This window comes from Lipotes vexillifer, unplaced genomic scaffold (genome assembly GCF_000442215.2).
Source record: "Lipotes vexillifer unplaced genomic scaffold, Lipotes_vexillifer_v1.1 scaffold1011, whole genome shotgun sequence".
Classification (NCBI taxonomy): domain Eukaryota; kingdom Metazoa; phylum Chordata; class Mammalia; order Artiodactyla; family Lipotidae; genus Lipotes; species Lipotes vexillifer.
The window spans coordinates 246,331-273,004 of NW_006787698.1; the positions used below are offsets into that span (position 1 = coordinate 246,331).

At 58.0% G+C, this 26,674-nt stretch overlaps 1 protein-coding gene across 1 annotated transcript in view; it reads right to left on the reverse strand.

Moving 5' to 3' along the window:
* Positions 1-1,203: 1,203 nt before the first annotated feature.
* The window catches only part of ZFR2 (zinc finger RNA binding protein 2), a 42,210-nt gene continuing 16,739 nt past the window's right edge, over positions 1,204-26,674 (reverse strand). The window contains exons 2-19 of the mRNA XM_007460722.1: positions 24,149-24,380; positions 23,097-23,217; positions 22,451-22,654; positions 22,048-22,322; positions 18,961-19,143; positions 16,936-17,146; positions 15,622-15,782; positions 14,714-14,833; positions 13,251-13,390; positions 12,962-13,097; positions 12,292-12,482; positions 9,297-9,468; positions 6,078-6,216; positions 4,501-4,598; positions 3,977-4,072; positions 3,004-3,115; positions 2,155-2,252; positions 1,204-1,416 (exon numbers count right to left, since the gene is read on the reverse strand). Coding sequence (XP_007460784.1) covers positions 1,204-1,416; positions 2,155-2,252; positions 3,004-3,115; positions 3,977-4,072; positions 4,501-4,598; positions 6,078-6,216; positions 9,297-9,468; positions 12,292-12,482; positions 12,962-13,097; positions 13,251-13,390; positions 14,714-14,833; positions 15,622-15,782; positions 16,936-17,146; positions 18,961-19,143; positions 22,048-22,322; positions 22,451-22,654; positions 23,097-23,217; positions 24,149-24,380 — 2,902 coding nt within the window. The remainder of the gene's footprint in view (positions 1,417-2,154; positions 2,253-3,003; positions 3,116-3,976; positions 4,073-4,500; positions 4,599-6,077; positions 6,217-9,296; positions 9,469-12,291; positions 12,483-12,961; positions 13,098-13,250; positions 13,391-14,713; positions 14,834-15,621; positions 15,783-16,935; positions 17,147-18,960; positions 19,144-22,047; positions 22,323-22,450; positions 22,655-23,096; positions 23,218-24,148; positions 24,381-26,674) is intronic.

Sequence of the window (26,674 nt, forward strand, 5' to 3'; positions counted from 1 at the left end):
AGCCTCAGAGCCTTGGGGAGAAGTTCTGGCTGGTCAGGGCCCCTGCCTGGGGCCCTGAGAGGCTGCAGGAGCCCAGCAGGGTCACTGCACCCCGAGGAAGGACTGCACGGTCCACACCAAGAGACAGGCATATCTCGTTTATTCCCCACCCCCCCAAACTTCCAGGTAGTTCTACGAAGACATTAGATGTGAAGCCACACAGAGGCTGTCCCTTAAACGCAGAAATGAGCTTGAAACAATCAAGTGACCAGAAAGGATTGTGTCAGCCCAAAGATGGACTATCTCCTTCAGGGCCACAGGGCAGCCAGACAAGAGAAGTTGTCGCAAAGAGGGAAGTTTGGACGGATAGGGGCGGAGGCTGGGCAAGGGTGCCCTCATGTCCACCAGTGCCAGGAGATGCCTGATTCTGTGCCCCGCACCAGGCAGAGCCCCCAGACTCCACTTTCAAGGGGCGGGTCCTGGACCCACACTGGCTGCACCTATGCAAGGAGGACGGGAGAAAGACAAGGCAAACCCAGCCCCGAGTGAGGTGTACAGAGCTGTTCCTCGTAGTGCAGAAGGCCCAGAGTGGCATGGGGTGCAGTGCCACGGGGGTCACAGATGTTCCGGGGGTCAGGGGCGTGCCCGGCCTGCATGCTCACCACCCTTCGGCTCTGTGGCCCTCCCATGGCGGGCTGGGGGACGAGCCCAGCTCAGGCCCTGCAGACCTCTGGCCGCGGGGCCATCTCCAGGCTGGGGAGCTGGAGGGGGCAGCGTGTTTGGAACAGACTGGGCTTGGGGACTGAGGACCCCGGCCTGGGCACACTCTCAGGCTTGGCCACCACCCCAGATCCTCCCGACCTACCTTCCGGGGACAGGCTTCCTGATGTGGGACCCCCAGTGGGCTTGCCCGTGAGATTTCAAATCCACGCACGGCTGGTGTGTCCTCACGAAGCCATTTAAAAACCCACACCCTTAGTAGGCCACAAGGTGAGTTTAAAGCTAGCAAGAAATGCCAGGGTTTAAAATCGTGCTGCACCTTCTCTCCTGGGTGAAGGCAGGCCTTGGGGCGCTGTGCCCCAACCCCTGCAGCTGAAATTGCCAGATGAAGAGATTTTGCTAATGATTTAAGCACAAGTGTCTTTAAAGAAATCTATGGAACATTACTGCAGAGGAAAACAGGACTGCCCAGCGTCAGGGGTGAAGCAGCCATTCGGTGGGGCGTCAGGTCCCGTTGGGGAGGCGAGGCCGCTCACACGGGCCCCTCTCTGCCCCACCAGCCCGCTTCCTCTGGCCGGCGCCCTCCTCTGCCTCGGTCTCGCTTGCCTCCCGTGGTCTCTTCCGGAAGCGCGCCCCAGGCCTGCTTTTGGGGGGCGGCAGAGGGTCGATGCCCAGGATCTTGTGGATCTGCCGGAACGCCAACATGCGCAGGGCGTGCTGGGGGCAAACGACCCGTCAGGACCCTTCTGCCTGCGGCCTCCTGGCCCGCCTCTCATGGCCCCGTGCGGACTCGGGGGGCTTGCTGGGCATCCTCGACACCCTTCTAGCAACTGCAGAGCTCATGTCACCCTTGGGCATGAAGAACTGTACTGGGAGTTGCTTGCACCAGCTGGTGGTGAGTACTGTGCCAGGAAGCCCCTCGGAATTTCAGTTCTTTCTCTTCTCACTACAGGGAACTTAGATCCTGCCCCTCCGGGCTCGGCTCTGATCAAGAGCAATTTGACTCTTTCCACTGAAGGCCATTCATAAATGCCAGGCCCAGTGCGATTTCTGTACTGCTGGGGGACTTGCTTATAAGTAAAAACTTGCAAACAAAAGGAAGCCACAGACGGGGTCTCTGCTTTGGGGCCTGAAGCTGTTTAGGCCCAGCTGGAGGCCTTGGCTGGGTGTTTGCAGACCACAGGGCAGGGTTGGGGAGGACAGTACCGGCCAAGGAGGCCCCAAGTCTGCGCCTCATCACAGGAGTAGCTTTGTTTCTGGGCCAGGCTGGCCCTGTCCCCGGAAGCAGTCCTGTCACCCACAAGCCACCTGTCTCTGTAAGGGAGGGGGTGGGAAGGGGAGTCCCAGACCATTTCCTGGGATGCAACACAGATGCGAATGGGGGCTGGGACCTGGGCCGCCCGCAGCCAGGTCGAGCTGGCCCGAGTCGGGGAGCCCCGTGGGCTGGCCTCCTACCTGGGCACTGGCCGTGATGTCCTCCCGCTCCTGGAGGGTCATGGACCCGAGGGCGTCCATCTGGTCTCTCTCGCAGGGATCCTGGAGCCCCGGCCCATCTTTGAGAGGGGAGGTGGGAGTGGCAGAGCAGGAGAGTGCACCCTTACGAAGGCGCCACTGCGGCTCTGCAGGGCTGAGGGGTCTGCACCTGGCAGCCTCGCGCCCACGGGCCACACCGGGCCTCTCCCCTGCCAGTCCTCCCTCCAGCCCCACAGGCGTTCAGCAGACCTCCTCACCGCCCGCGCGCGCGTGTGTGTGCACACGTGGGCGAGCATGTAGTTACAGAAAAGGCTCACACCACGGGCCAGTGTATCATCCTCTTCTTCCACTTAAAATGCTATCGTCCCATGTCACTGAAATGACTGGAAAACACCGTTTTGCATCTAACATGTCACATGAGCCGCATGCGTGCTCTCCCCCTTCTGCGACCGTGAAGGACATCGTGGTGAACATCTTTGTACACAGCCCATCGTGGAATTCCTGTTGTTTCCTTCGGAAATGTCCCCCGGGCTGTCCCTGGCTCCCCAGAGAGGGTGGGTGTGCCATCAGAGGAGCGTGAGAGAAGGCACGGACCCCTCCCCTCCAGCCTCCACCCCACCTCTCCTTCCGGCTGGTCTACACCTCCGCGCGGCTCCCTTGAGTGGTGACACGTGTGTGCATGTCTGTGTCCGCTGTCCTGCCGGTGCTGGACGTAGTTCTCGAGTGTTCCTAAGAGGCTCCTCTGCGCTACCCCGTCCCCCCACCCCCGTCATGGCCCTTGGTCTCTGCCACGTGCTCCAGGGTCTGGGCTCCCGGCCAACGGGGACTGACCTGTCAGGAGCGTCCCCGAGGCCACGCACTCCAGGACCCGTCTCACGGCGTTTCCGGGGCTCAGGGGCCCCTTCGTGCTGCTCAGAGCCTTCTCCACCAGCAGCTCCATGGCCTGGGCCGGGTGGGGACAGAGAAGGAGACCCGGGCCTTTGAGGACGGCGCGGCTGTGCGGCCTCGGCCAGGTCTCCAGGGGACTGGGGACGTGAGGCCCCCCTCCCAGCTCTTCCCCTCACACCCACCCACCCCTGAACTTCTACAAGGAGGGGGTCACCGGGGCCTTGCCACCCTGGTGTGGCCTTGGGCGGGTTTCTCTCAGTTCTCTAGGGAACTCTCTCACCTAGTTTTGACATCAGCAAAATCCCATAGATGGTAACATTGCAAACCAGTGTCATGAGGGTTAAAAGAAACTCATTCTCCATGACCCGAGGTTCAGACAGTGAGGGCCATGAGGGTCACAAGGACTTGGGGACTCGTGCAGGCTTGTCCCCACCTCCAAGGAGTCACCTGCCCGGGTCCCAGGGGGCCTTCGCATCCTCTCCCCCCAGAAGGGCTCAGGGCCTGCTGACCAGGGGTGTCAGGGCCGCAGGGGATCTCCCCTTCAGAGGAGGTGGGTCTGCACCAGGCTGCCTGCCCTCACGGGGGCCTCTGCACTGACACCTGCAGGTCTAGGCAAACACCCCACCTCTTGCTGGGGAGCCCTTGTATTTGCATGCTTCCTGATTCTGCCCACAAGGTTGTGGGTTCCAGATAATGCAGTCAAATGAGACTGTGTCTGTAGCAAGCCTCACCCTGGGGCCAAGGGACCCCGATATGCCCCACCGCGATCCACCTCTCCTGGCGCTCAGACGGACACCAGCCCTTTGTTGGAAAGCTGAGCGCTGAACCAGGAAATGAGGCTCGGCCTCCCAGGGCTGTGGCCTGTCAGGGGTTGGGGGCTTCCTAAAGAAGGGCCAGCCCCCTGGCACTGCCTTACCCAGTCCGGCAGGGCCCCCCAGGTGGGCACGCGCTGGCAGAGGTCCCGAAGGACCCTGATGACGATCACACAGGGCTGCAGGCCGCTGGCTCTCGCCTTCGGGGAAAGAAGCACATGGTTAGCTCCAGGGAGCTGTAAGCACGTGGCCAAGGGGGGGACGTGCACGGGGCCAAGGGAACAAGGGCTGATCCAGGGGCAGCGAGCCCAGCCGAGGGTCCTGTCCTGGCAGTGGAGGCAGTGAGGGACTCCGGGAGGCATGGGCCTGCCGGCCTCACAGCTGGCGACCGGAAGCAGGCTCCACTCCCAAACAGCCTACGGCTGAGCCCTAGTGCCAGCCGTTGTGCCCCCCACCCCCAGAGTGGTGGTCACTCCTTTCAAGTTCCCGACCCAATCAGCCAGGATGCAACCTCCATCAGGTTAGCGCTGGGCGTGGACACGTGGGTCGATCAGCCGGCCAAGGAACCGCCCCACTCACGTCTGTCCCTCATTTGTACTGGGAGCCCACTCTGGGCCTGACCCCTGACCTGGAACCACTTGGCGTGGCGGAGGGCAGCCAGCGACTGGAGGCACTTCTCTGAGCTCAGGACATCTCCTGGGTCAGGCGGAGGCACCGCTGTTCCTTCTAGAAGAGAAGGGCACATGGGCCAGGCGCCCCTCTCCCTGCTCCCGCTGCCCAGGCCACGTGGCCGGGCCCTCAGGTCCCTAGGCCTCTTTGCATTTATCCAGAAGACATATGGTTCTGCTCGCTGGCCCTTTCTCCGGGATGCTGCAAGGACCACGAACATCCTCTCCACGAAGATCCCATCTCCTCCGGGTTCTGTGCTCTCACAAGGAGAGAGCTCCACGCTTGTCACCCGGTACCATCAGCACTGACTCCCTTGGTTAGCAAATCACGGTTCAGATGGAAAACTATGTGTGAAGCTGGATTTCCAGAAACTTCCACACGCATAATTAAGAGGGAGACAGCGGGTCAGGTTTGAGCACACGCCATCACGGGTGACCAGGGCCCCGTGTCTGGGGGAGATTCCGGCCTGTTCTTGATTCCTTTTTCTTCTTGCTTCAGGAAAATTCTTCTCCCCTTATTCTGTGAGGTCCTGGTGCTTTAGGTCACAGGAAGGAGCAGAGGTTTCTCTTTCACCCATAAACCCTCCAACCCCCAGGCCTGGGTCTGCTCCTCTGGGGCTGAGAGCAAGCAACAGAGGAAGCTGAAAGCTCCCCTCCCAGCAGCAACCAGCAGGGCGGGGACATCGCGGCTCTTGGGGGCCCGGGGCTCCCTCAGAGGGGTTTCCAGTTCTCTAGCGCCCTCCAGTCCACCTCTATTCCGTGGCCTTGGACCTTGAACCCTTTCCGACATTCCCAATCCCCGCCTCGGAGCAAGCCCGAGCAGGGCCTCCACCTGGAACTGAAGGGCATCAATTTTTCTTCCCACTGTATTTATTTTCAGATGACACTCTCTTTATGACAACCAGTAATGGCTTTCCACTTATGGTTCAAAGGCTCTCCTCTTTAAAAATTTAAGAGTCAAAAAGGAATTGATTCAGAGGAAAGCATCAGTGGTTCATGACCCTCAGATCTGACAACAATCATGAAGGGGGTCCAAGAAAGACTGGAGTTTGGGAAAGTCTCCAGGGCTGTTCCAGGAGGTTCCACGGCTGGATGAGACTCAGGTGCATCCCCATCGGCTTGGCCTGCACCCTCCCTGTTGGCTGCCCTCTGGCCTCACCCCCCCACCCCCTCCCACTGGCTCAGGCAATGCGCATCTGTCTCAGGTCCCCTGGCCCCTGTCTTGCTGGGGGATGGGCCACAGCTGGTCTCCTCTGGGTGGGGAGCACAGGTCCCCGCACAGCCAGGAGGGATGGGAGGAAGTGCTCCCCGTGCACGTGCCCCACAGCTGAGTACTGAGCCACTTGACACTCTGCCCTAGCTCTCTACCTCCCTTCCTCTGCAGCCCCAAGGCCCAGCTCTTATCTCACCAAGGCATCCGGGCTGCCGGAAACTGGCTGTGGCAACCCCCCCACCTCCCACCCAGAGCAGAGGCGGGTGCTGCCCTAGGCCACCGGGTGTGTGGAGAGGAGGGCTGGACGGAAGGGCCCTGACGCACCTCGGTCTGCAGAGAGGTCTTCCCGCATTAGGGGCGAGGTGATGGACACAGTGACCTGTATCCTGGGCTCCTCGCAGGAGGAGATGATGATGTTGGCTTCAGGGTCAGAGGAGACCTCGTACTGGTCCTCTGTCACCATCTACGAGGTGCAAATACAACACAAGGCCTCATTACTCCAGCTGAGAGGCAGGATGCGGTTGGGTACCAGGCCCCATGCTGGGTGTTCTGGAACCTCCTAGGGACACAGACACAGCCCCAGCCTCCAGAAGTGCACACGTAAAAATGCATAGACAGCAGACCCAGCATCAAGGTGCCTTCATATGTAAAAACACCCAAAGCTCAATAACAACAAGATCAGCAACCCAACAGCAAAACCGGCAAGTGGGGACTTCCCTGGTGGTCCAGCGGTAAAGAATCTGCCTTCCCGTGCAGGGGACTCGGGTTCAATCTCTGGTTGGGGAGCTAAGATCTCACATGCCGTGTGCCACAACTACTGAGCTTGCGCCCCTCAACTGGAGAGCCCACGTGCCCTGGAGTCTGCCTGCCACAACTAGTGAAGAGAAAACCCACATGCCACAAAGATCCCGCATGCCTCAGTGAAGATCCCGTGTGCCGCAACTAAGACCCAACGCAGCCACAAAAAATAAATAATACAAATAAATAAATAAATAATAAATCTTAAAAAAAAAAACTGGCAAGTGATAGACAGTTTGCAGAAAGAGAAACCAAAGTGACCCTTTCTATATAATGACAAAAAAAGACTCCCATGGCAAGGGAGAATCACATTAAAACTAGAATGGGGTGCCATCGTCAGCTGTAGGAAGGACAAAACTCAGAGTCTGAGGAGGCGCTGGGCTGGCAAATCCACGCGTCTCTAAACTGCTGGTGGAGGCTGACCTGGCCACACTCAGCAGAAGCCTCCAGGCTCATGCCTCGGACCCCGTGACTCTGCCCCGGGACGGGCTCCCACGTGTGTGGAGCAGTGTGTGTACAAGGTTCTTCATCTGCTGCAGCCTCACTGGTAACACAGAACACTGGACACAACCTAAATGTCCAACTACATGGAAGGACCCAGCTAGTTATGGACAAGTGGCAACAGGGTACTCTTCGGCCACAAAAAGAGAATGAAGCTCCCTAAGTAAGAATACGGAATGTGACTCAAGAGATGCTATTCAGTGAAAAATGCAAAATCCTTCAGTTGGTCCAGCAGGCTACTGTTTGGGTAATGAGGGCAGAATGATGGTTTCTCAGGACACTGGACAGGGGCTGCCTCCAGACAAGATCTGAGGCCCCTCGGCTCCAGTACCCACCCCATGGCTGCCCAGGGTTCAGCCCTGCCCCAGCACACGCATCCTTAGGACCCAGCCTGCACCGGCTGCATCACTGGGGGATACCCTGAGGGTCAGAGCCTCCAGACAAGCCCCGCCCTCTTGGCGGATCTCTCTCCCCTCCGTTTACACCCTCTCCGGCTTGTCACTCTCAGGAGCTCAGGAAGAAGGGACCCCTTGCACACAGTCATCAGAACTCCGACTGCCATCCCCGATTACCAGCCTCCCGGGGAGACTGCACAACGAAGGTGGGTTTGGTGCAGTGACCCGGTGCCTGCATAGAAAAAGCTTTACTGTGTCCCTCATCTTGCTTTGGGGTCCCCCGAGACACTCAGCCAGGTAACGGCTAGAAGGGTCTTGTCTACACCGCTGGGAGTGGGGGGCACTGCCAGCTCTCCCGTGGCCTTTAGCCATCTTCCCCATGGCCTCATCCATCTTCATGGGGCTTAGGGCTTTGTCTTAGCCACTGGGCTGCAAGGTTCCGGAGGACAGGGCTTGCATCTGAGCCATCTTTGCAACCCCTACAGTATTGAGCAGAAAACTGTCATGTCATGGGTGTGCAGGAAATGACTGATTAAACTGGTGAAGTCGGAGCATGTCATTCCCCTGCTTAAAACCCTCCAGTCTCCCCATTTCCCTGAGGAGGCAATCTAACCTCCCCACATGGCCTTCAGGCGCACCTTGATCTAGGCCCTTGTCCATTCAGGCACGCGCCTCCCTGGGCCTCCTGCCTCTTGGCCTCTGCAGGTACAGGTCCTTCTATGTGGAATACTGCCCACCCTGCATCTTTCAAGGCCTCTCCTCATCTCTCAGCTCTCACCTCACCTGTTCCATCTTCTGTCAGGACACACACCTCCCACGGTCCTGTCTGAAGTGGCCCCCACTCTCCCCAGGTGCTCGCTATTTGACATCAGGTTTTAATTTCTCTACAGAAGATAAACTGGAACTTAGCTTGCTCTGTTTGTTGATTGTGTCTCCTGACCAGACTGGGAGCCCCAGAGGCGAGCCTGGGTCTGCCCGGCCTCCAGTGCTCACTACACGAGTCAGAGGAACGATGCTGAATTCTCTCGGGAAGGGCAGCAGACACATCAGGAAGAAGAAACCGCCCTGGGAACTGAGTATTTTAATGGAAGATGATCAAGTTAAATCATGACATGATTTCACTCTTCTCCCAGTTACCATCTCGCTTGAGAAAAGCTTTATGACAGGGACTTCCCTGGTGGCACAGTAGTTAAGAATCTGCCTGCCAGTGCAGGGGACACGGGTTCAAGCCCCAGTCCGGGAAGATCCCACATGCCACGGAGCAACTAAGCCCATATGCCACAACTACTGAGCCTGCGCTCTAGAGCCCGTGAGCCACAACTACTGAGCCCGCGAGCCACAACTACTGAAGCCCACACGCCTAGAGCCTGTGCTCCACAACAAGAGAAGCCACCGCAACGAGAAGCCCGCGCACCACACGAAGAGTAGCCCCTGCTCACCACAACTAGAGAAAGCCGCGCGCAGCAACGAAGACCCAACTCAGCCAAAAATAAATAAATAGATTAAAAAAAAAAAAAGGCTCTATGACAACAACAGGAACTGCTCTGGAGGAGAAAGTCCGGCCGACCCCCAGCCCTGTGCCTCTCTAGTCTCATGAGCCTGAGTGTTTGTCCTGTGGATTTCGTCCTGTTTGTGCTCCGTGCTGGCTGGCTGGGCTCTGCTGTGGATGTGACGGAAGTAACCGTCCTCAGTGACTGGACGTTTAGACTGTTTCCAAGCTCTACCCTCAACCCCCTCTGTAAAGGAACCCTCAAGTTCCACCACTCTCTCCTTGTGCCTGTTTCTAAAAACAAACCGGTTTGTGTCCAAGCCTCGTAGAAGCCACACGATGCGCGGCCGGGCGCCTCACCGGGAGCTGGAGGGGCAGCTGCTCCGTGACTCTGCGCAGCAGCGCACGGCTGGGCTTCTGGGAGCAGAGCAGGATCAGCTGCACGGCCCTGTCTCCCCGCAGGAGGAGGCCCTTCGCCAGCAGGCCGACCCGCATCACGCCTTTCAGGATCCGAGCAGAGGGGCCTGGGCGGCTGCCGAGACAAACCCGCAAACGCGTGGGCAGAGGGTGGGGAGAAAGGGTCCCTGCTCCTGCACGCGGGGCTACTTCCTCATCTGTAAAACGGGAGCACGGCCCTCCCCAGGGGCACCTGATCAAAGAGCCACGAAGAGACAGATCTGGGAGAAGCGCTTGGAACCGCTGCTAGGAAGTTGTGTTGCTCAGCAGGGCTGGCGGCCGTCACCGTTTCCTAATAAACTGCATTCTGGAAAAGGCCACCCGCAGCCACCCCCAGCGGCGCCCTGGTCCTCAGCCAGCAGCGCCCCCTCATGGGTCCTTTTGGCTTTGTGCTGCTGAGCCACCTACGCGGCCACTTCGCCCCCCAGCTGGACTCCCCTGAGGCCGCCGGCCAGACGCTCCCTGCCTCCCCCCAAGTCGTGTCCCCACCTGCACTGCACCGGCCTGGTCACTTTCTGCAGGTGACTGCCACCACCACGTCCACCTGGCAGCCACCCTCCCAGTGCTGCCCCTCTGCAGGCTGGGGACACCGAGCTTCCTCCTGGGGCCTGAGGCCTCTAGCCTGACCCCTGGGACGCCTCACCACCGCCCTCTCCTTCCACTCCCTCACCAGGAGGCTCATCCCACCTGGACCACTGCCTGGGGTGCCCTCACGTGGCGGCCCTCCCCATAGCTGTCACAACACAAATGTCCGCCCCTTGGCTCTCGAAGCTGCCACCTGATCCTGCCACTCCCTGATGCCCACTTTGCTGTTTTCTTTGTGACACTTCTCAGGATATGAGATAACCTAATTCTGTAATGCATTTGTGTATTTCTCTGTGGTCTGTCTCGGAACTGCAAGTGCTGGAGCCTGGGATGGTCTGAGGGGACCTGGCCACACCTGGGACATCTACGGGACCAGGACCAGATCCTTCAGGGGAAAACAAAGCAGAGAGGCAGGGAACCTGCAGATAAAGAGACTGACAGGTTGTCAATCAATTTGGACCCTGATTCAACACCAACTGCAAAACAAAAAAAAACCCTAAACAAAAAACTGGAAATTTCAGCACTGACTGGATATTTGATGGGGTTGAAGAATTATTGTTCATTTTTTTCAAGTATGATAATGGTATTCTGGTTTTGTTAAATGAAAAAGAGTCTTGTTTAGAGACACATACTCCACCCTCAGGCTAATGCCTGATATCGTGTCTGATAGTGTTTCCTTTAACAGCAGTGGTCTGTCGAGGAGGGGGGTGGGTAGAGAGCAAGTGAGTCATCCCTGGCTTAGGGATGGTCACTTGGGTCTCATCACCTTTTGTGTGTGTTAGAGAATTTCCATAATAAAATAGAAAAAAAAAAACAACCAAACACTAACACACTCTTTGCGATAGTTAAGTAAATAATAGAACATCCATGACTTCCCTGGCGGCCCAGTGGTTAAGACTTTGCGCTTCCACTGCAGGGGGCGCCTGTTCAATCTCTGGTCAGGAAACTAAGATCCCACATGCCACAGGGCTACGGAGCCCACGCACCATAACTAGAGAGTCCTCGCGCCGCAACTAATGAGCCTGCACACCACGACTACAGAGAAGCCCCACGCATGGCAACGAAGAGCCCACACGCCGCAACGAAAGATCCCGCATACTGCAACCAAGATCCCGCATGCCGCAACTAAGACCCAACGCAGCCATAATTAAATAAATAAATAAATAAAATATTTTCAAACAAACAAACAACAACAACAAAAAACCCAAAACACGAGTACAGGGAGAAAACGGGAGCAAAACTGCAAAGCACTAAGTGAGGGGCCTTTTCCTTCAGAATACATCGGGGTGGAGGTTAAGGGAGGGCCCCCCTTTCTGCCCAAGGGGCCGTGCCTGCTTCCCCTTCCAGGCCGTGAGGAAGGCCCACTGTCCCGGGGAGGCAGCTGTGTTCAGGCTGAGGGGCGAGTGCATTTCGTTATGACACCTGGTGACCCACGAGTGGGTCGCATGTTCTTGTCAGGGAGCAAACACTGTGGCAGGAACAAGCTACAGATTGGAATCAGCCAGACACAAAAGGACAGATGCTGCATGATTCCACTGGAGTGAAACGTCCAGAACAGGCCAAGCCGTGGAGACAGGGAGTGGAAAGGTGGGTACCAAGGACAGGGGCAGCGAGCGGCCTGGGGAATTTCACAGGACGGATTTCTGTTTTTGGATCATGAAAAAGTTCTGGAAATGGACAGCAGTGATGGTTGCAAAACCTTGTGAATGTACTTAGTGCTGCCATAGTGTACATGTAAAAATGGTCACGATGGCAAATTTTGTGTTGAGTATTTTACCACCAAAAAACCCCACAAAAAACCTTTAAAAAGTAAATGATGGCATTCCCTGGCGGTCCAGTGGTTAGGACTCCACGCCCTCATTGCTGAGGACCCGGGTTCAATCCCTGGTCGGGGAACTGAGATCCCACAAGCTGTGTGGTGCGGCCAGAAAAGTAAATGGCTACAAGGCATCGGGACTTTCCATCTTGCAACACTCCCGGCAGCTGGAAAGATGATTCATGCGGATGCTCGGCGGCACCTCCTGCTCCAGGAGAATCACTTATGTCCGCGTTATGGGTGAGGAAACAGAGGGGCTAATCCCCTGTGAACTACATTTCTACACACGTCTTCGACAGGAAAAGTAACTTCTGGTGTTGGAACAACGGCTCTCTCCAGTTGGGACTACAACTCCCTGTGAGCCTCGGGGCTCCGGCTCTGAGCCTCTCTTGGGGAGTTTTCTGGAAAGCCCTGGGCGTCCAAGGGCTCGAAGCCACCTGGCAGCGGAGCCACCTCTGTCACCCCGGGCCCCCCGAACAGGAGGGCGATGCCCATTACCTGCACCCCCCGCCCTCTGGCTCTGGGCGTGCGGAATCCTCCTCGGCCATTGTGTCGGACACCAGCTTGAGGGCGCGCTCTGAGTGGGAGACGGCCTTCTGGATGGCCAGGAGCTCCTCCTCTGTGGGGTAGATGGCGGCGTGCTTGCACATGACGTGCCGGTCGTCGCTGGATTCTGGCCGTCTCATGGGCTTCGGGGAAAGGCACACGTGTCACGTCACGGGCGGGTTGAGAGGCCCCGGTGGCCAGGGGGACGCAGGGGGACCCGGAGTCAGGCTGGCTTTGACAGGCAAGCAGTGGCCGGAGAGCCAGGCAGAGGAATGAGAGGGTCCACAGGGGAGGTGGACCAGGGAGGACCCCGGGGCCCCGATGGCTGTGGGGAACTTGGGCCGACTGGAGGGTCCAGTGGGCTCCCTGGGCAACGTTATCGAATTTCCGAGCCAGAGGCCCCGAGGAAGCTGGTGACCCCCTCCATCAGCAGGGTGCAATCCACAGTTCCCATCCGACCCGGCCCGCCCCCTCGGATGGACACCCAAAGGCTCCCGAGGGATGTGACCACTGGGGCCTCAGGAAGCTTTAAGGGATCGCTGTGGCTGGAGGTGAGGCCCTCAGCCCCCTCCAGTCCCCAGCCCCTGAGGCATTCGGACATCAAGATGAGACCACCACCCACCAGAGGCTTGGCTGTGGACAACCCCTGCCTGCTCCTGAGGGGATGTGCATGCTGGTCGGGCGGTGAGCGTCCCGAGCGCGCCTCCTGTGCCTGTGGTTCCTCTTCCAGCCACCTCTTGCACAAGCTGTAGCGCCTGCTGGGGTGGCAGGGACAAGGAGCCGTGAGCGGCGGCGGGACCCTGGGCCAGTCACACGGGAGAGCGTGGGGAGCCCCAGAAGCGGCTCCGCGTGCCGCCTGGTCCGGCCCAGGCTGAGCACGGCTCGCAGGGGAGGGCCCTGAGGCCCCGCACCTCATCTCGTCATGCTGGCGCCGCAGCTCCCCCAGACGCTGCTTGTTCAGCTGCCGCTGCTTCCTCAGCCTCTCCTCCAGCAACTTCCGAACTCTCATGCTGGGCTTGTCCGCAATCGGAAGTTCGGGGTTCACTTTTTTCTGGGAAGATGGGGGACCTTCGTTCAGATGAGAATGCAGGGAGTGCCACCCCCTGCCATGTTTATTTTTTTATTGTTTGCCCATGCCCCATGGCATGCGGGATCTTAGTTCCCCAACCAGGGATCGAACCCGCGCCCCCTGCAGTGGAAGCGCAGTCTTACCCGCTGGACCGCCAGGGAAGTCCCTCCTGCCAGGTTTAGACAACAGTGAGTTTCAATCCCCAAAGTGTCAACACTCCTCGTCCCCAAAGGCCATGGCAGGAAAGGGAACCACAGCGGGGAACAAAACTACGACCAACTTGCAGAGCGGCAGACGTGACGTCCACCACTGCGCAAGCCAACCGTCCACGCATCTGACAGAGGAGCCGAGGGAGAAGGCGCCGCAACACGGAGGAGCACCCACGGTCAGTGGTCACGCATGTTGACGGACGACTGAACGGAAATACTCGTACCGATCAGAGTAACCCAGGGAAACTCTGTTTGTGTGGGATCCAGCTCTATATATTCTAAATAGCATTGCCAATTCGCTCACTGGGCTTTGTCCTTAGTACTTAATTTCATCACTCAAAGTGTGTAGTGTTGTCTAAGGATTGGTCACTGGTGGAAACAACACAAGTGTGCTTCAGCGGGTGAAATACACACAACGTGCCCCTCCACACACAGGAGCATCTCTCAGCCAGGAAAAGGGGTGAAGCACTGACACTCGCTACACCATGGGCGGACCCTGAGAACACGATGCTCAGTGAGAGAAGCCAGGCACAGAAGCACACCCAGTGTGTGATTCCATTGATGGGAAACGTCCAGAACAGGCAGATCCATAGACACAGAGAGTGGGTTCCTGGTTGTCAGGGCCTGGGGTAAGGGTAGGGGGTGGCTGCCAATGGGAACGGGGCTCCTGACGGACTGTTCTGGAACTAGATGGAGCTGCTGGTTGCACACTCTATGAATGTAGTAAAAGCCACTTTACATGGGCAAGCTGTGTGGTGTGTGAATGATATCTCAACAAGGCTGCTGAAAAGAGAGGAGATATCCAGAAGCCACTGTTTGTCACGAGGAGAGTCAGTGTGTGCTGTGCACAAGTGTACACGGGGCCCGATAGTCAAGTGTGTCTAAACACACGTGTGCATGCGTGCCCTGGCAAACCTGTGACAAGGAGGCATCGTGAAAGCAGCCAAGGGTCCCTCTGGCTGAGCCCAGGGTGCTGAAGGGCCCAGGGGCTCCGACTCATGGGGGCAAAAGGTGTGTTTTGAGACGTGAGCCAAGATGTCAAGAGCACAGACGCTCACCCCCAGCCAGGCCCACCAGACGCCCCCTGCTGGCACACCTTATACTGCAGCCGGTGCCGCCGCCCCCTCACGTGCATGTCCCGGGCATTGGGGTCATTGAAGCTGCACTCGCACAGCTTGCAGTGGAACCGGATTACTCTGCCCTCCTCGTTGCACACCTGAGACACAAGGCACGGCTGAGCGCCGCCCACGGCCCCCACGCGCCGGGTCTGGGCTCCAGCAGGGCACCTCCTTCCCCCAGGGCCGTCCAGGCCGGGTGCTGGTTTCCTGTCTGCCCAGCAGTTTACGCTTTCAGAGGAATGGGTCTTCACCAGCGCGCCCTCCCAGGCCCGGCTCCCCTCTGCCACCACCTTCCTGTCCTCCCTTCCCCTGTCCCCCCACCCCGGGGCTGCCACCAGACTGGCAGGAAGCCTGCCTGCTGTGGCTATTTTGCAGGGGACAAAACAGAAGGTGCTGAGTTGGGTGAACAAAAGCACGAACACGAGCACAGAAGAAATGCCCACACGCACGGCCCAGGAGGCACCCAGGAGGCTGGGACTGTGGGGTCGTAAGGAGGGGCTCAGAACCTGAGCCCCACAAAGCCCCGGGCATGCAGGTGGTGCTGTGTGGGGCGCACACTGGCTCCTGTGCCCGAGGATCACGTGCCCGTGGGTTTCCAGGACACAGATCCCTCCTGCCACCTTCCTTGCCGCAGGAAGAGGGGCTGCCTGGCGGCAGGAAACACCTCTGCCTGTCTCGGGCCTTCCTTCTAAGATCGGAAGCCCAGCACCCGGGCCTTCCAGTGAGATCCAAGGGATGCTGGCTCACTGAGGTCTTCCCCGGGCGGCTGTGCAAGTCTCAGGGGGAGAACTGGGACGAGGCCTCGAGGCCTGGCCCCGCAAGGTCCTTCTCCACAGGAGCCCAGGGTGGAGCAGGGTGAGCCAATGGCCGGATGCCCAGCACTTACCTCCTCCACGTAGCCTGGGCCCACCGGCTGTGCGTCACAGCATGTTCCAGAAGCTTCCGCAGAGCCTCCTTGGGCGGGCAGTTCTCCGGGCCACTCTGATCTGGGGTGTGCCGGTTTCCCCTGGGGGGGTCTGCTGTCTGCCGCCGGCAGCGCAGGAGGCCCTGGAAGGAAGAACCGCGTGACTTATAATCTGCTCCAGCCAGCAACCAGGGTCGGTTTCTGGTCCGCCAGCATGAAGGGTACAACTCGATGCCACCGGGTCTCCCGCTGCCCCCCTCCCCCTTCCGTGACGTCAGCCAGTGGGATCCACAGTCCCACGAGACCCCTTCCCACCAGCCTGGGTCACGACTGGGCGAGCGAGGCCCTCACGGCGTTTGGTGCCAAGGTGGACGGGTCCACAGGGAGGCACAGGTCGTAGGCCCCTCTCTGAGGACAACCGCCACTGCTGCACAAAGTCTGCAGCCCTCAGTTAACCAACAGTGGAACATCAAGCAGACGAGGGTTTACTGAGCCTCAGAAGGGAGACATTTCTTTGTCACCAAAACCGCTTTATATTTTGATCTTCAACATCACGTGACTGTTCAAATCTCAGGCCTGCTGAGGCTCAAAATAAAATAGGCCCCGCCTCCCACACAAAGCGTGGTGGTGGTGAGCAGAGACTGGGTTGGAATCCCACCTCCACCGCTCACCAGGTGGTCCAGAGCCAAGTGCTTTTCCCCACCTCCCCTCGGTTCTTCCATCTGTAAAGTGGGACTAATGACAAACCTAGAGCTGTGGAGGGTGAATCAGGCACGTGGAGTGAGTGCCTGACATGTAAGCCTATTTACCCTTGAAATGCATGTCCCTCGGCAGCCGTGACTGCCCAGGGGTCATAGCAGGTGCGGGTGACACACGCTCGAGGGAAGGCAGGGTTGGAGGTGGGGCTGCGAGGAACCTGCCTGGATTTCCCGGGGCCCCCCTCACTTATCAGAGTGCCCGGTGTGAAGGGGGATGCTTCCAGCACGTGGAAGGCGGCAGCCCAGGGGATTCTCCAGGCCTAGGGCTGGCTTCCCGAGTGTGGCCAGCACGCGGCTCAGTCCCAAGCTCCACGGGAAGAAATGGAAGCTGCACTGGTTCTGCCCACGCTTCCCCAGGGTGGGCCAGAGGCGGCAGAAGGCACCCCGCCGGCGCGGATCTCGGAGAGAACTACCCCCTTCATAGGTCCTGCCTCCCCAGAAGTGATGGCCGCACGCACACCGTTGACCGGACCATCCCGTCTCTGAGGCTCGAGCTTGTTGAGGCAGGGCAGGGGCTGTGAAGCGCAGAGACACGTACCCACGTGCGAGGCCTTCGAGGCGGCTGGTCTGCTGGCTGGCGCTGGCCTGCTTGGGGCACACATGCTGGGGCTGTCAGGGGCCGCAGGGGGGCTCTCTGCGGTGAGCGGGGTGGAGGCCGGCTGGCTGGTGCTGGTGGCCTGGGCCGAATTCACTGGCGCCGGGTCCATGCTGGGAATGGGCTTCCCCAATTTGGTATGCAGCTTTAAGACCTGGAACAGACCCAGCCCCCTGTAAGGGCTGCTCAGGCCTGGCCAACCTTCCTCAGGGGTAGGCAGAGCACCTCACCGGGCATGGGGAAGCTGGCAGACTGTGGAAGTGAGGGCGGTGGTCTATCCCGTCCCTGGGGACCCTGCCCCTTTCCCCTGCTCCCACTTAAATGCCTTGGGAAGGGCCTTCCTGAGCTGTCTCCTGCTTCTAGGCCCCCACTACTCCTGCATATGGGGGACCTATAACTTTGACAGCCCTGCTGGCTTACACAGACCCCCTTCCTCCAAACTCCACCGCCTGCGCTGAGAAGCACGGCTGTTTTCTGCATGCCAAGCACCAGCCCAGTGCCAGCCCCAGGTAGAGACACAGTGTGTGCAGACCGCCTGCTAAGATGTACACATGTACATGTCCACGACACAGATCCATGTCCTGTATACGTGGGTGTACACGTCCATAGACACACCTCCACATTCTGCAGGAACTCACATACACGTCCAGGGACACAGATCCACCTAGGATACAGTCACCCGCCCTGTCCTCGGCATGCCACCACCGCCAACAAAGGCACTTAATTGCAAAAGTTCCCGTTGGAAAGGACTGTTCCACCACACCCAGAGTCTGCACTGACGACCGTCTCAGACACCTTCTCTGGCTCTAAGTCTCTGACACTCACGGCTCAAACGTGCCCCCAACCCCGGGGCTGGCTGCAGGGCCTCCTGACCCCAGAACGAGTCCCAGCCTGCGAGCTGTGACACCCGCAGCGCCCCCCGCCTGGGCCCAGCTCTCCCGCCTGCACCCCTGCTACCACCAGGCTGGCGTGTCCCCTTTTCCACGCCTCACTGCTCCTTCCTTGGTGGGTTTTGTGGGTTCACGCAGGCATTCGAGAGCCTGTCCCAGCTGGGCTGGGGAACGAGGCCCTTGATGAGCAGGGGGAGAAGACAGATCCTCAGGCAGGCGCTCGGGGAGGCCCGGCCTGAAGCAGGGGCTGGAAGGGGGCTGCCAAGGGCAGGGTGTGAGCAAAGGCCCGGGGGCAAGAGGGAGCATGGACGGTGAGCTGGGGCAGCTGGAGGGGGTTCTGCGGACGAGGCAGAGAGAGGCAGCCACGGGACAGGGGCCTTCCTAACCCTCTCACTCTGAACCTCATGGTGCAGCTCAAAGCAGGCGCCTAGCCAGGAATTCCCTCTCCTCTTGTCCTCAGCGCACACCCAAAAGGTGAGCATCACCTTGCAGGTTCATGATGCCATTTGGGGAAGGTTTGCTGATTTCCAAAAAGCACCTCTGGACTATAGCAAGAGGGCATAGGGAGAGGGGCTCTACCTTCTCTCGGGTGGAGGAGCCCATTCATTTCCTCAAAATGTGACATACTACAGGCATTTTTAAGCCCACAGGAAAACGTTGATATTAAAATAGTAATAAATATGACAAATGCTGATATTAAATAATTTAGTATCAATGAAAACTTTGATATTAAAATATTAAACCTTATACTTTGATTTGATTTTTAATAAATAAGGACCCCGAATGAAATATACCATTTGATCTCATCAACATATAAACTCTGGTTCATATATACATGCAGACACACCCAAGGCCAAGAACAGTTTCCTCTGGGGTCTGGGTATGAGCTGCCCTGCTCCATGCTTCTGTCCAGGGGCAGGTGTGACTTTTATAACTGGCAGAAGGGGTTTGGCTTTGGAGGAAGGAGGACGCGTGGGCCTGCAGGGAAAGCTACTTCTCGTGGGTGGCTGCCCACCCGCCGTGTCATGGGAGGCCCCTCTGGGTCCCGAGTGGGCCGGGGCCTGTGAGGGGCTCCTACCTTCTGGTGCTTGGACCCCCGGATGTGGGCGGCATAGGCCTCCGCCCCCGTGCAGGACACGGCACACAGGTCGCAGTGCAGCTGCGCCTGCACCCCTCGTGGGCTGCTGTTGGGCTGGATGCCCATATTCTGAGCCGCCTCTTTCTTTTTGTGCTTCTGCCCTTCCAGGTGCTCGCGGTAGGTCTGCCGGCAGAGAGCGAGGGCGGCCTGAGGGGGGTGTGTGCCCACCTTGCACCGCGCCTTCCCTGTCGCCGCAGTTCACGGGAGGCCTGATGTCCCCACCCCTCTGTTCACGGCCTCCTTTTAAAGCCCAGTCAACAGAGAGAAGACTCAGAAGCTCGGACTGAAAGACATAAGGTTGCTTTCTCTTTTGTTTTTTCTAAAAATCAGTGAGTTTCTTAAGCAAGCATCCTCAAAGGAGCACACACTTAGTTTCAGGGGCTGCTTGAAAGAACATTCCGGCTTTTCAGAATCTGACCTCAGAAGCCAAGCAAGGATGCGTGCTACCGGAACGATGCGGGACATACTTCACCGTTAGAACACTGCTCCCAAACCGCGGGGTCCACCTGGGGGAGGTGGCCGCGAGGCACAGACCCACGCTTCCCGCGCCGCGTGCCCGAGATGTCTGACAGCGTCTGGCACACGACTGAGCTCTCACAGGGCAGCCCTGACTTGTCTCTGGGAAGGCTTAAGATGAGGCAAAGTGGGGCTGCTAACCCAATGCCCTCTAACCATGCCAAGAGTCAATAGAATAGAAATGCCTCTGGAAAATACCAAAGGCACTGGTGACGCTGGCTGGCTCTGGGGGCAGGGACAGGAGTGGGAAGGGTGCTCTCGGAATGTAGAAATCTGTGGGGTTTTTTTTTTTGGCTGTGCCTCGTGGCATGTGGGATCTTAGTTCCCTGACCAGGGATTGAACCCATGCCCCCTGCAGTGGAAGCGCAGAGTCTTAACCACTGGACCGCCAGGGAAGTCCCAGGAATCTGTGTTTTTACCTAAGCCACAGAACACACGCACACGCACACGCACGCGCACACGGACGTGACGTCAAAGCCTGTGGGACGGAGACAAGACTGGAAGGATATACACCAAGGCGCCAATAGTAAACTACGTCAGAACACTTTGGCTGTGGTGGCATGTGGGATCTTAGTTCCCTGACCAGGGATTGAACCCATGCCCCCTGCAGTGGAAGCGGCGAGTCTTAACCACTGGACCGCCAGGGAAGTCCCAGGAATCTGTGTTTTTACCTAAGCCACAGAACACACGCACACGCACACGCACGCGCACACGGACGTGACGTCAAAGCCTGTGGGACGGAGACAAGACTGGAAGGATATACACCAAGGCGCCAATAGTAAACTACGTCAGAACACACTTCGCAGAGCGTGAGCCCGTAGAAAGAACACACGTTCACAGTTTATGCCATCCCGATGCCTGACTCTCCATCAGACACGGACCACATGTGCAATGAGAAAAAGCCCAGAGGAGCATTAGAAGGAGGCCTGCCTGGTGCCCCGCGGCTCCTGAAGCCCACAGCCGCCCTGGCGGCCCCTCGCTCGGCCAGGACGGAGACCGCACCGCCAACTGTGCCGTCCTGGACTCGAAGACAGGTGCCCGGAAAAGAGGCAGAAGTGCTGCCCCCGCTGCGGGGAGGCCACGCCCACCAAGTCCTTCCGATGCACATGGAGGCCGTGCGTGGCTGCTTCCACGTTAACCGTGTCTCAAGTGGCGGTGGGTGGGCGCGGGAGGGGTGAGCAGGAAACGGCAGCATGGGGGCTCTGCAGAAGCACCCGGCATCTCGGTGGTGGAGGCGGATGTGCGAGCCTGGGCAGGCGATGAGCTCGCACGGAGCAGACCACACGCACGCACACGCACGTGCACACAGGCATACACAGGTGCAAGTGAGACCGGTAAAACCTGGGACCTCTGACTCAGTGGACGGGTTCAAGGCCAACATGCCAGCTGTGATAGTGACTGTAGTTTGGCCAAACGTCAGCACTCGGGGCGCTGGGTGAGGGCACGTGGGCCTCTCCGCGGTGTTTCTTACAACCACCTGTGAAACCACCACTACCTCAATGAAGAGTCCAACGAACAAGCGCTGTTAACATTACCAAAAAGCTGGGAACAACTGGAGCTGACATGTCTGCGTGCCAGATGCTATGCCGAGCGGTGACACGCTTGGGGAAACCCGGTCCCACGGGGAGACGAGGCTCAGAGAGGCCTCGACACCCACTCGGGTGATGCTCACGTGCCCACGCTCCGTCACACCCCATGGCCATGGGAAGCGTCACACCCTTGCTCAATGTGATGCCGCGAAGAGTCTAGAATCACAGGAGCAGACCTTGTACTGGACTGGTGAGAGGAACCAAGAATCCTCACGATGCAGCCCTGAGTGCGGGCCACCCGGCCCTCGTCCCTCTGCTAGGGAAGTCTGGGCTGAATGAGGGGTTCTGGGCTCCTCCCACACCTCTATAGCCTGCGATTTGGAGTCTCTGCATGCCTCCATGGTGCCAGCTTTCTCTCAGAGTACTAAGAACAAGACAAAATCCACACGGGGTGTTTTGTGAGGACCAGCCCTAGCGTCTGATGATCTTTGCAGGGAGCGAGGTGGGTCACTTGTGAGCGTGGTTGGGGAGGTCCTTTGCTTAGACAGCGGTGCACTCGCCTGCACACGTGCACGAACATGCTACTTTTACCCACCTGCGGCCCTGCCTACACGGTCCTGTCTGCACGGCTCTGCCTACATGGCCCTGCAGCAAAGGTGCACTGTGACCAGCCGTGCCTACTGGCCCTCGTGTCCAGGAGGGTGCTCTGAGGGCCTCCCTGCTGCAGATGGCCTCAGGGTGCAAGACCACGCTTCTGCGGCCAACAACCAGCGCTGGGCCCGCTCTCGTGTCTTTCACAAGAACACCAGGCAGTTTTAAGGTTATGCTGATGCGCACTTGGCGTTGCAAATTAATAACAGATCTCTTTTGAGCAGGCAACGACCCTGACCTCTGGCCGGTCATAGGGGGCAAGGGAGGGCTCTCCCACCCGTGGGGGCAGGAAGGTCTGGGGCCTGCCCAGCGTGGGGCGGGGTTGGCTGACCTGGGGACCAGCACAGCTGATCTTGCAGATGTCACAATAGTGAAGCGGGAGCTGCTTGGGGCCACCCCTGGGTTTCGGCAGCTTGGTGGCAACTGGTAGCTTCTTGGCGAAGCTGTCGGTGCAATGGGCACTGGGACTGCTTCCCGAGCCGCCCCACAGGGACGAGTCCACAGGCTTTGGGAGCGGGAGTGGCCGCATCTGTGGGAGGAGCAGCGGGGGATAGTAAGGACTGACCGCTGAGTACAGGGATGCGTCATAGCCCGGGCAGCTTGGTCCTAAGAAGCGGAGAGAAAAATGAGAGAGGGAGATGGGTTGGTTTTGAGGAAATGACCACATTTATTTCGGCAGCAAATAAAAGGAACAGCCTACACTTGCATGCCTGCGGGGGAAACCACCATCTTACCAGTGTACAGGGCGGAGGCCGGGCCAAAAGAGGATGAGGAAGGCAGCGTGGAGAGGGAGGAGGCCACGGGCTGAGCGCTGCTCGCCAGAGGGTAGGTGGAGGTGGAGGGCGAAGTGCTGGCCAGCTGCCCCGCCTCGGCGGTGGGCACCTGCGGCAGGGGCTGAGCTTGGTTGTACCCAATGCCACCGTAGGCTCCTTGGGGCCCTGGAGAGCAAGCACAGCCTCTGCAGAGCCACTCCTGTGACACCGGGCCCAGGGAGCAGAGAAAGTGTGACCAACACGACAGCCCGGCTGCCAGGAGCTGGCACGGCCTGGGCGCAACTGGCTGTGAAGCCCAGGTGTCTGAGCTGCGCTGGAGGCCGGAGCCCCGGGCTCTCCCAATCTCTAAACTCCAAGTCCTCAGCAGAACCCACCTCCTTGGAAAACACTTCCAGCCCCACCTTCGTCTCTCCCCCATCTCTCTGTCTGGGTCTCTCCGCCCCTCTCTCTCGCACACACAAGCCCATTGACTAGTGGAGACTTCAGGGCGTACCTTCTGCTGCACCTTCTGTGAACCTGAAGTGCTTGAAACCTGACTTTCCTGGGGTCCCTCCTGTGTAAGCGAGGCCCCCTTGCCCCTGCCCTGACCCTGCAGAGACCCACCCACCTGGTGGGCAGAGCGTGGCCGTGGCCATGGCTGGGAGCTGAGGCTGGCCAGCAGCAGGTGGCAGGTCCTGTTTGTTCTCGTAGCCACCAGCGGCTGTCGATGGTCCATAGCTGTAACTGTCCTGCAAGAGGGTTTCCATGGGGAACACAGAGCAGGAGAAAGGTGCTCAGGGTGGGGCAAGGCCCCCTCCTCGCCCCCTGAAAGGCCTGCATCCATGTGGTTCCCGAGCTCCTGCTCTGTTTTGGGACCTGGGGAAGCAACGACCAGGGAGAGGGATGTGGCCTGCTCCCTCAAAACTGATGCTAATGTCTGATAGCAAAAGTGCTCTGAGGAACATGCAACGGGACAAGGGCTGCCGGGGACGGCTCGGAGGAGGAGGCAAGCGTGCGGAGACCGGGGACAGGGCTCCTGGCTGGGTTGGCAGGGAGCAGAGGCCCTGGTGGGGGTCAGCGGGTGGGCTGGCAGGAGACCCGGAAGCTGTTCAGAGCACCAGGGGAGGGGCTGGGGGGCAGGTGGGGCCGGGGGCACCGGGAGGGGCTGGGGCAGCAGGGAGCACGGCTGGATTCTGGTTCACAGGGAGATATGAGCTGTTGGGTGGACCAGGGACTAACTGCATGGAGGTGAGGATGGAACCAAGAGGCCAGGAAGAGGCCCTGGGAGCAGGGCAGGAACTCAGGATGGGAGGTTGGGAGAAGTCCCAGAGGTCCTGGGGAAGCAAAGGGGAGTAAAGGAGGGAGGGGACGGAGCCAAGTGGGTACGAGCTTGGCCGAGCAAATCAGGAACAAGCTGTGGGTGACAGAGGCTCAGGCGGTTGGGCCACATGGAGCGCGGGACGCCTTGGCGATTCCATGTGGAAACACAGCTACCAGATCTGCGGTCCCAGAGCTCGGGGTCAGGAAGGGGGCATCGTCAGCACCGGAAAGGCCCGGGAAAGAGGGGAAAGTTCCATCCCCTCTAAGGGCAGGGATGGGAGCATCAGGAGCGTGATGGCCTGTCTGGATTGCGTTTTCAAGGAAGGTCTGGTGCTGGGCAGAGAAAAGTCGGGCTGATACCTGGTAGGAGGGAGCCGTGGTGGCCGCCAGCACAGGCTCCTGGGGCTGGCCGCCGTAACCGAGGTCCTGGCCGGGCTGGGGCTGGTACCTGCTGTACCCCGCTGGAGTGATGGGCCTGGGTGGCTGGGCGGCCTCGGGAAACGGGATCAAGGCAGGGCCCAGTCCAGAAGCAGGCTGCACGGCTAAGCTGGTTCCAGCAGCTGGGAGGGGAAAAGCCATCGGAGGCTGGGCGCTAGAACCACAGATAAACAGACCACCCAGCAGCGTTAGACCCTGGCATTCGAGAACCTGCATTGAGCACAAAAATGCCACCTGACACTAGACATCAGCCACTTGGATGCCTCCAGTCCAAGAACTTTCTTCTGTGAGCACAGGCGCCATTGGAAGCGCTTTTCATGAATTGAATTAACACAATCTCACAGCAACCCTGAGTGCTCGGAGCCAGCCTGGTCCCCATTTTCACAGTTTAGAAAAATCATGGAAGGTCGATTAACGCTAAACTAAGAACTCTTTACCTATAAGAACAAGCTCTTGCTGTGGTTCGTTCTGCAGGAAGCCCAGAGCTGAGGCCTTTTGTCTGCCTCACGTCATCCCTACCTTCCTGCCCTTAGAGAAGGCACTGCCAGCTGTCTGTATGTCCATCTGTTGGTCTGTCCCCACTGTCTAGAAGATGAAACTCTGAGGACAGGTGACAAGTGCCGGATTCAGACCCAGATCTTTCTGATCCCCGCGCTCCTTACTCTGCTAAATATCAGTCACCCAGTACACAGTCCTCAAATGCAAAAGCCCGTTTGTCGGGGAAGGGTATTGGCAAAGAGTTTAGCCCAATACCAATAAGAATCATATAAGAAAGTTCCTACAGCCCTCCTACACTGTTGTTGGGAATGTACATTGCTGTAGCCAGTATGGAAAACAATATGGAAGTTCCTTAAAAAATAAAAATAGATGGGAATTCCCTGGTGGTCAAGTGGTTAGGACTCGGCGCTTTCACTGCTGAGGGCCAGGGTTCAATCCTTGGTCGGGGAACTAAGATCCCACAAGCCGTGTGGAACGGCCAAAAACTTTAAAAATTAAAATAAATTAATAAATAAAAATAGAGCAACCGTATGATCCAGCAATCCCAATCCTGGATACATATCCAGAAAAGATGAAAACTCTAATTCAGAAAGATGTATGCACCCCAATGTTCACTGCAGCACTATTTACAATAGCCAAGACATGGAAGCAACCTAAGCATCCATCGACAGAGGAATGGATAAAGAAGATGTTGTACATATATACAATGGAATATTACTCAGCCATAAAAAAGAAGAAAATAATGCCACTTGTAGCAACATGGATGGACCTAGTGATTATCATACTAAGTGAAGTAAATCAGAGAAAGACAAGTATCACATAATATCACTTATATGTGGAATATATTGCCACTTGCAGCAACATGGATGGACCTAGAGATTCTCATACTAAGTAAGTTAAAGACAAATATTATATGATATCACTTGTATGTCAAATCTGAAAATAATACAAATGAACTTATTTACAAAACATAAACAGACACACAGACATAGAAAACAATCTTATGTTTACCAAAGGGGAGGGGAGGGAGGAATAAATTAGGAATATGGGATTAACAGATACACACTACTATATGGAAAATAGATAAACAACAAGGGCCTACTGTAGAGCACTATATTTAGAACTATATTTAGTATCTTATAATAACCTATAACGGAAAAGATCTTTAAAGAAAATACTGAATCACCTTGCTGTACACCTGAAACTAATACAATATTGTATATCAACTCTACTATTTTTAAAAGAAGGAAGTTCCCACAAACCCTGTAGGGCAGGGGTCCCCAACCCCCGGGCCACAGCCCGGTACTGGTCTGCGGGCTGTTAGGAACTGGGCCGCACAGCAGGGGGTGCACAGCGGGCAGGAGAGCGAGTGAAGCTTCATCTGCTACTCCCCGTCGCTTGCATTATTTCCTGAACCATCCCCTCCACCCTGGCCGTGGGAAATCTGTCTTCCACGAAACTGATCCCTGGTGCCAAAAAGGTTGGGGACCGCTGCCGCAGGGGATGAGGCAAGGCGTGTGCGCAGCTCAGAGGCAGGCAGACCTGAGTATAGAGGGACGACGGCTGGCAGCATTTGTCCACTGGCACCTTCGCACACATTCTGGGCCAATGCTAGACTCACATGTGATGCCTGCAGTGTCATTCCTGCCCCCCAAAGTGGCTCACTGCCCAGTGGGGAGGGCCATGGAGAAATGGGAACAACTTGGAGGGAGTGTTATCCAGGCCATCCTGGGGGCTGAGGGACTCGCCAGGGAGAGGGAAGCGCGCTGCTGAGGGTCAAGCAGACCCGTTGCATCGCCCCTGCCCACCTCTTAGCCAGCATCTCTTCGTCCTCCCGGCAGCCAGAGGGGTCCGCTCAAAGTACAGACCTGACCAGGTCAGCCTCCTGCTCAGAACCCTCCCAAGGCCCTCTGCCCCCATCCCCTCCCACACCTGCTCGCTCCCTTCCTC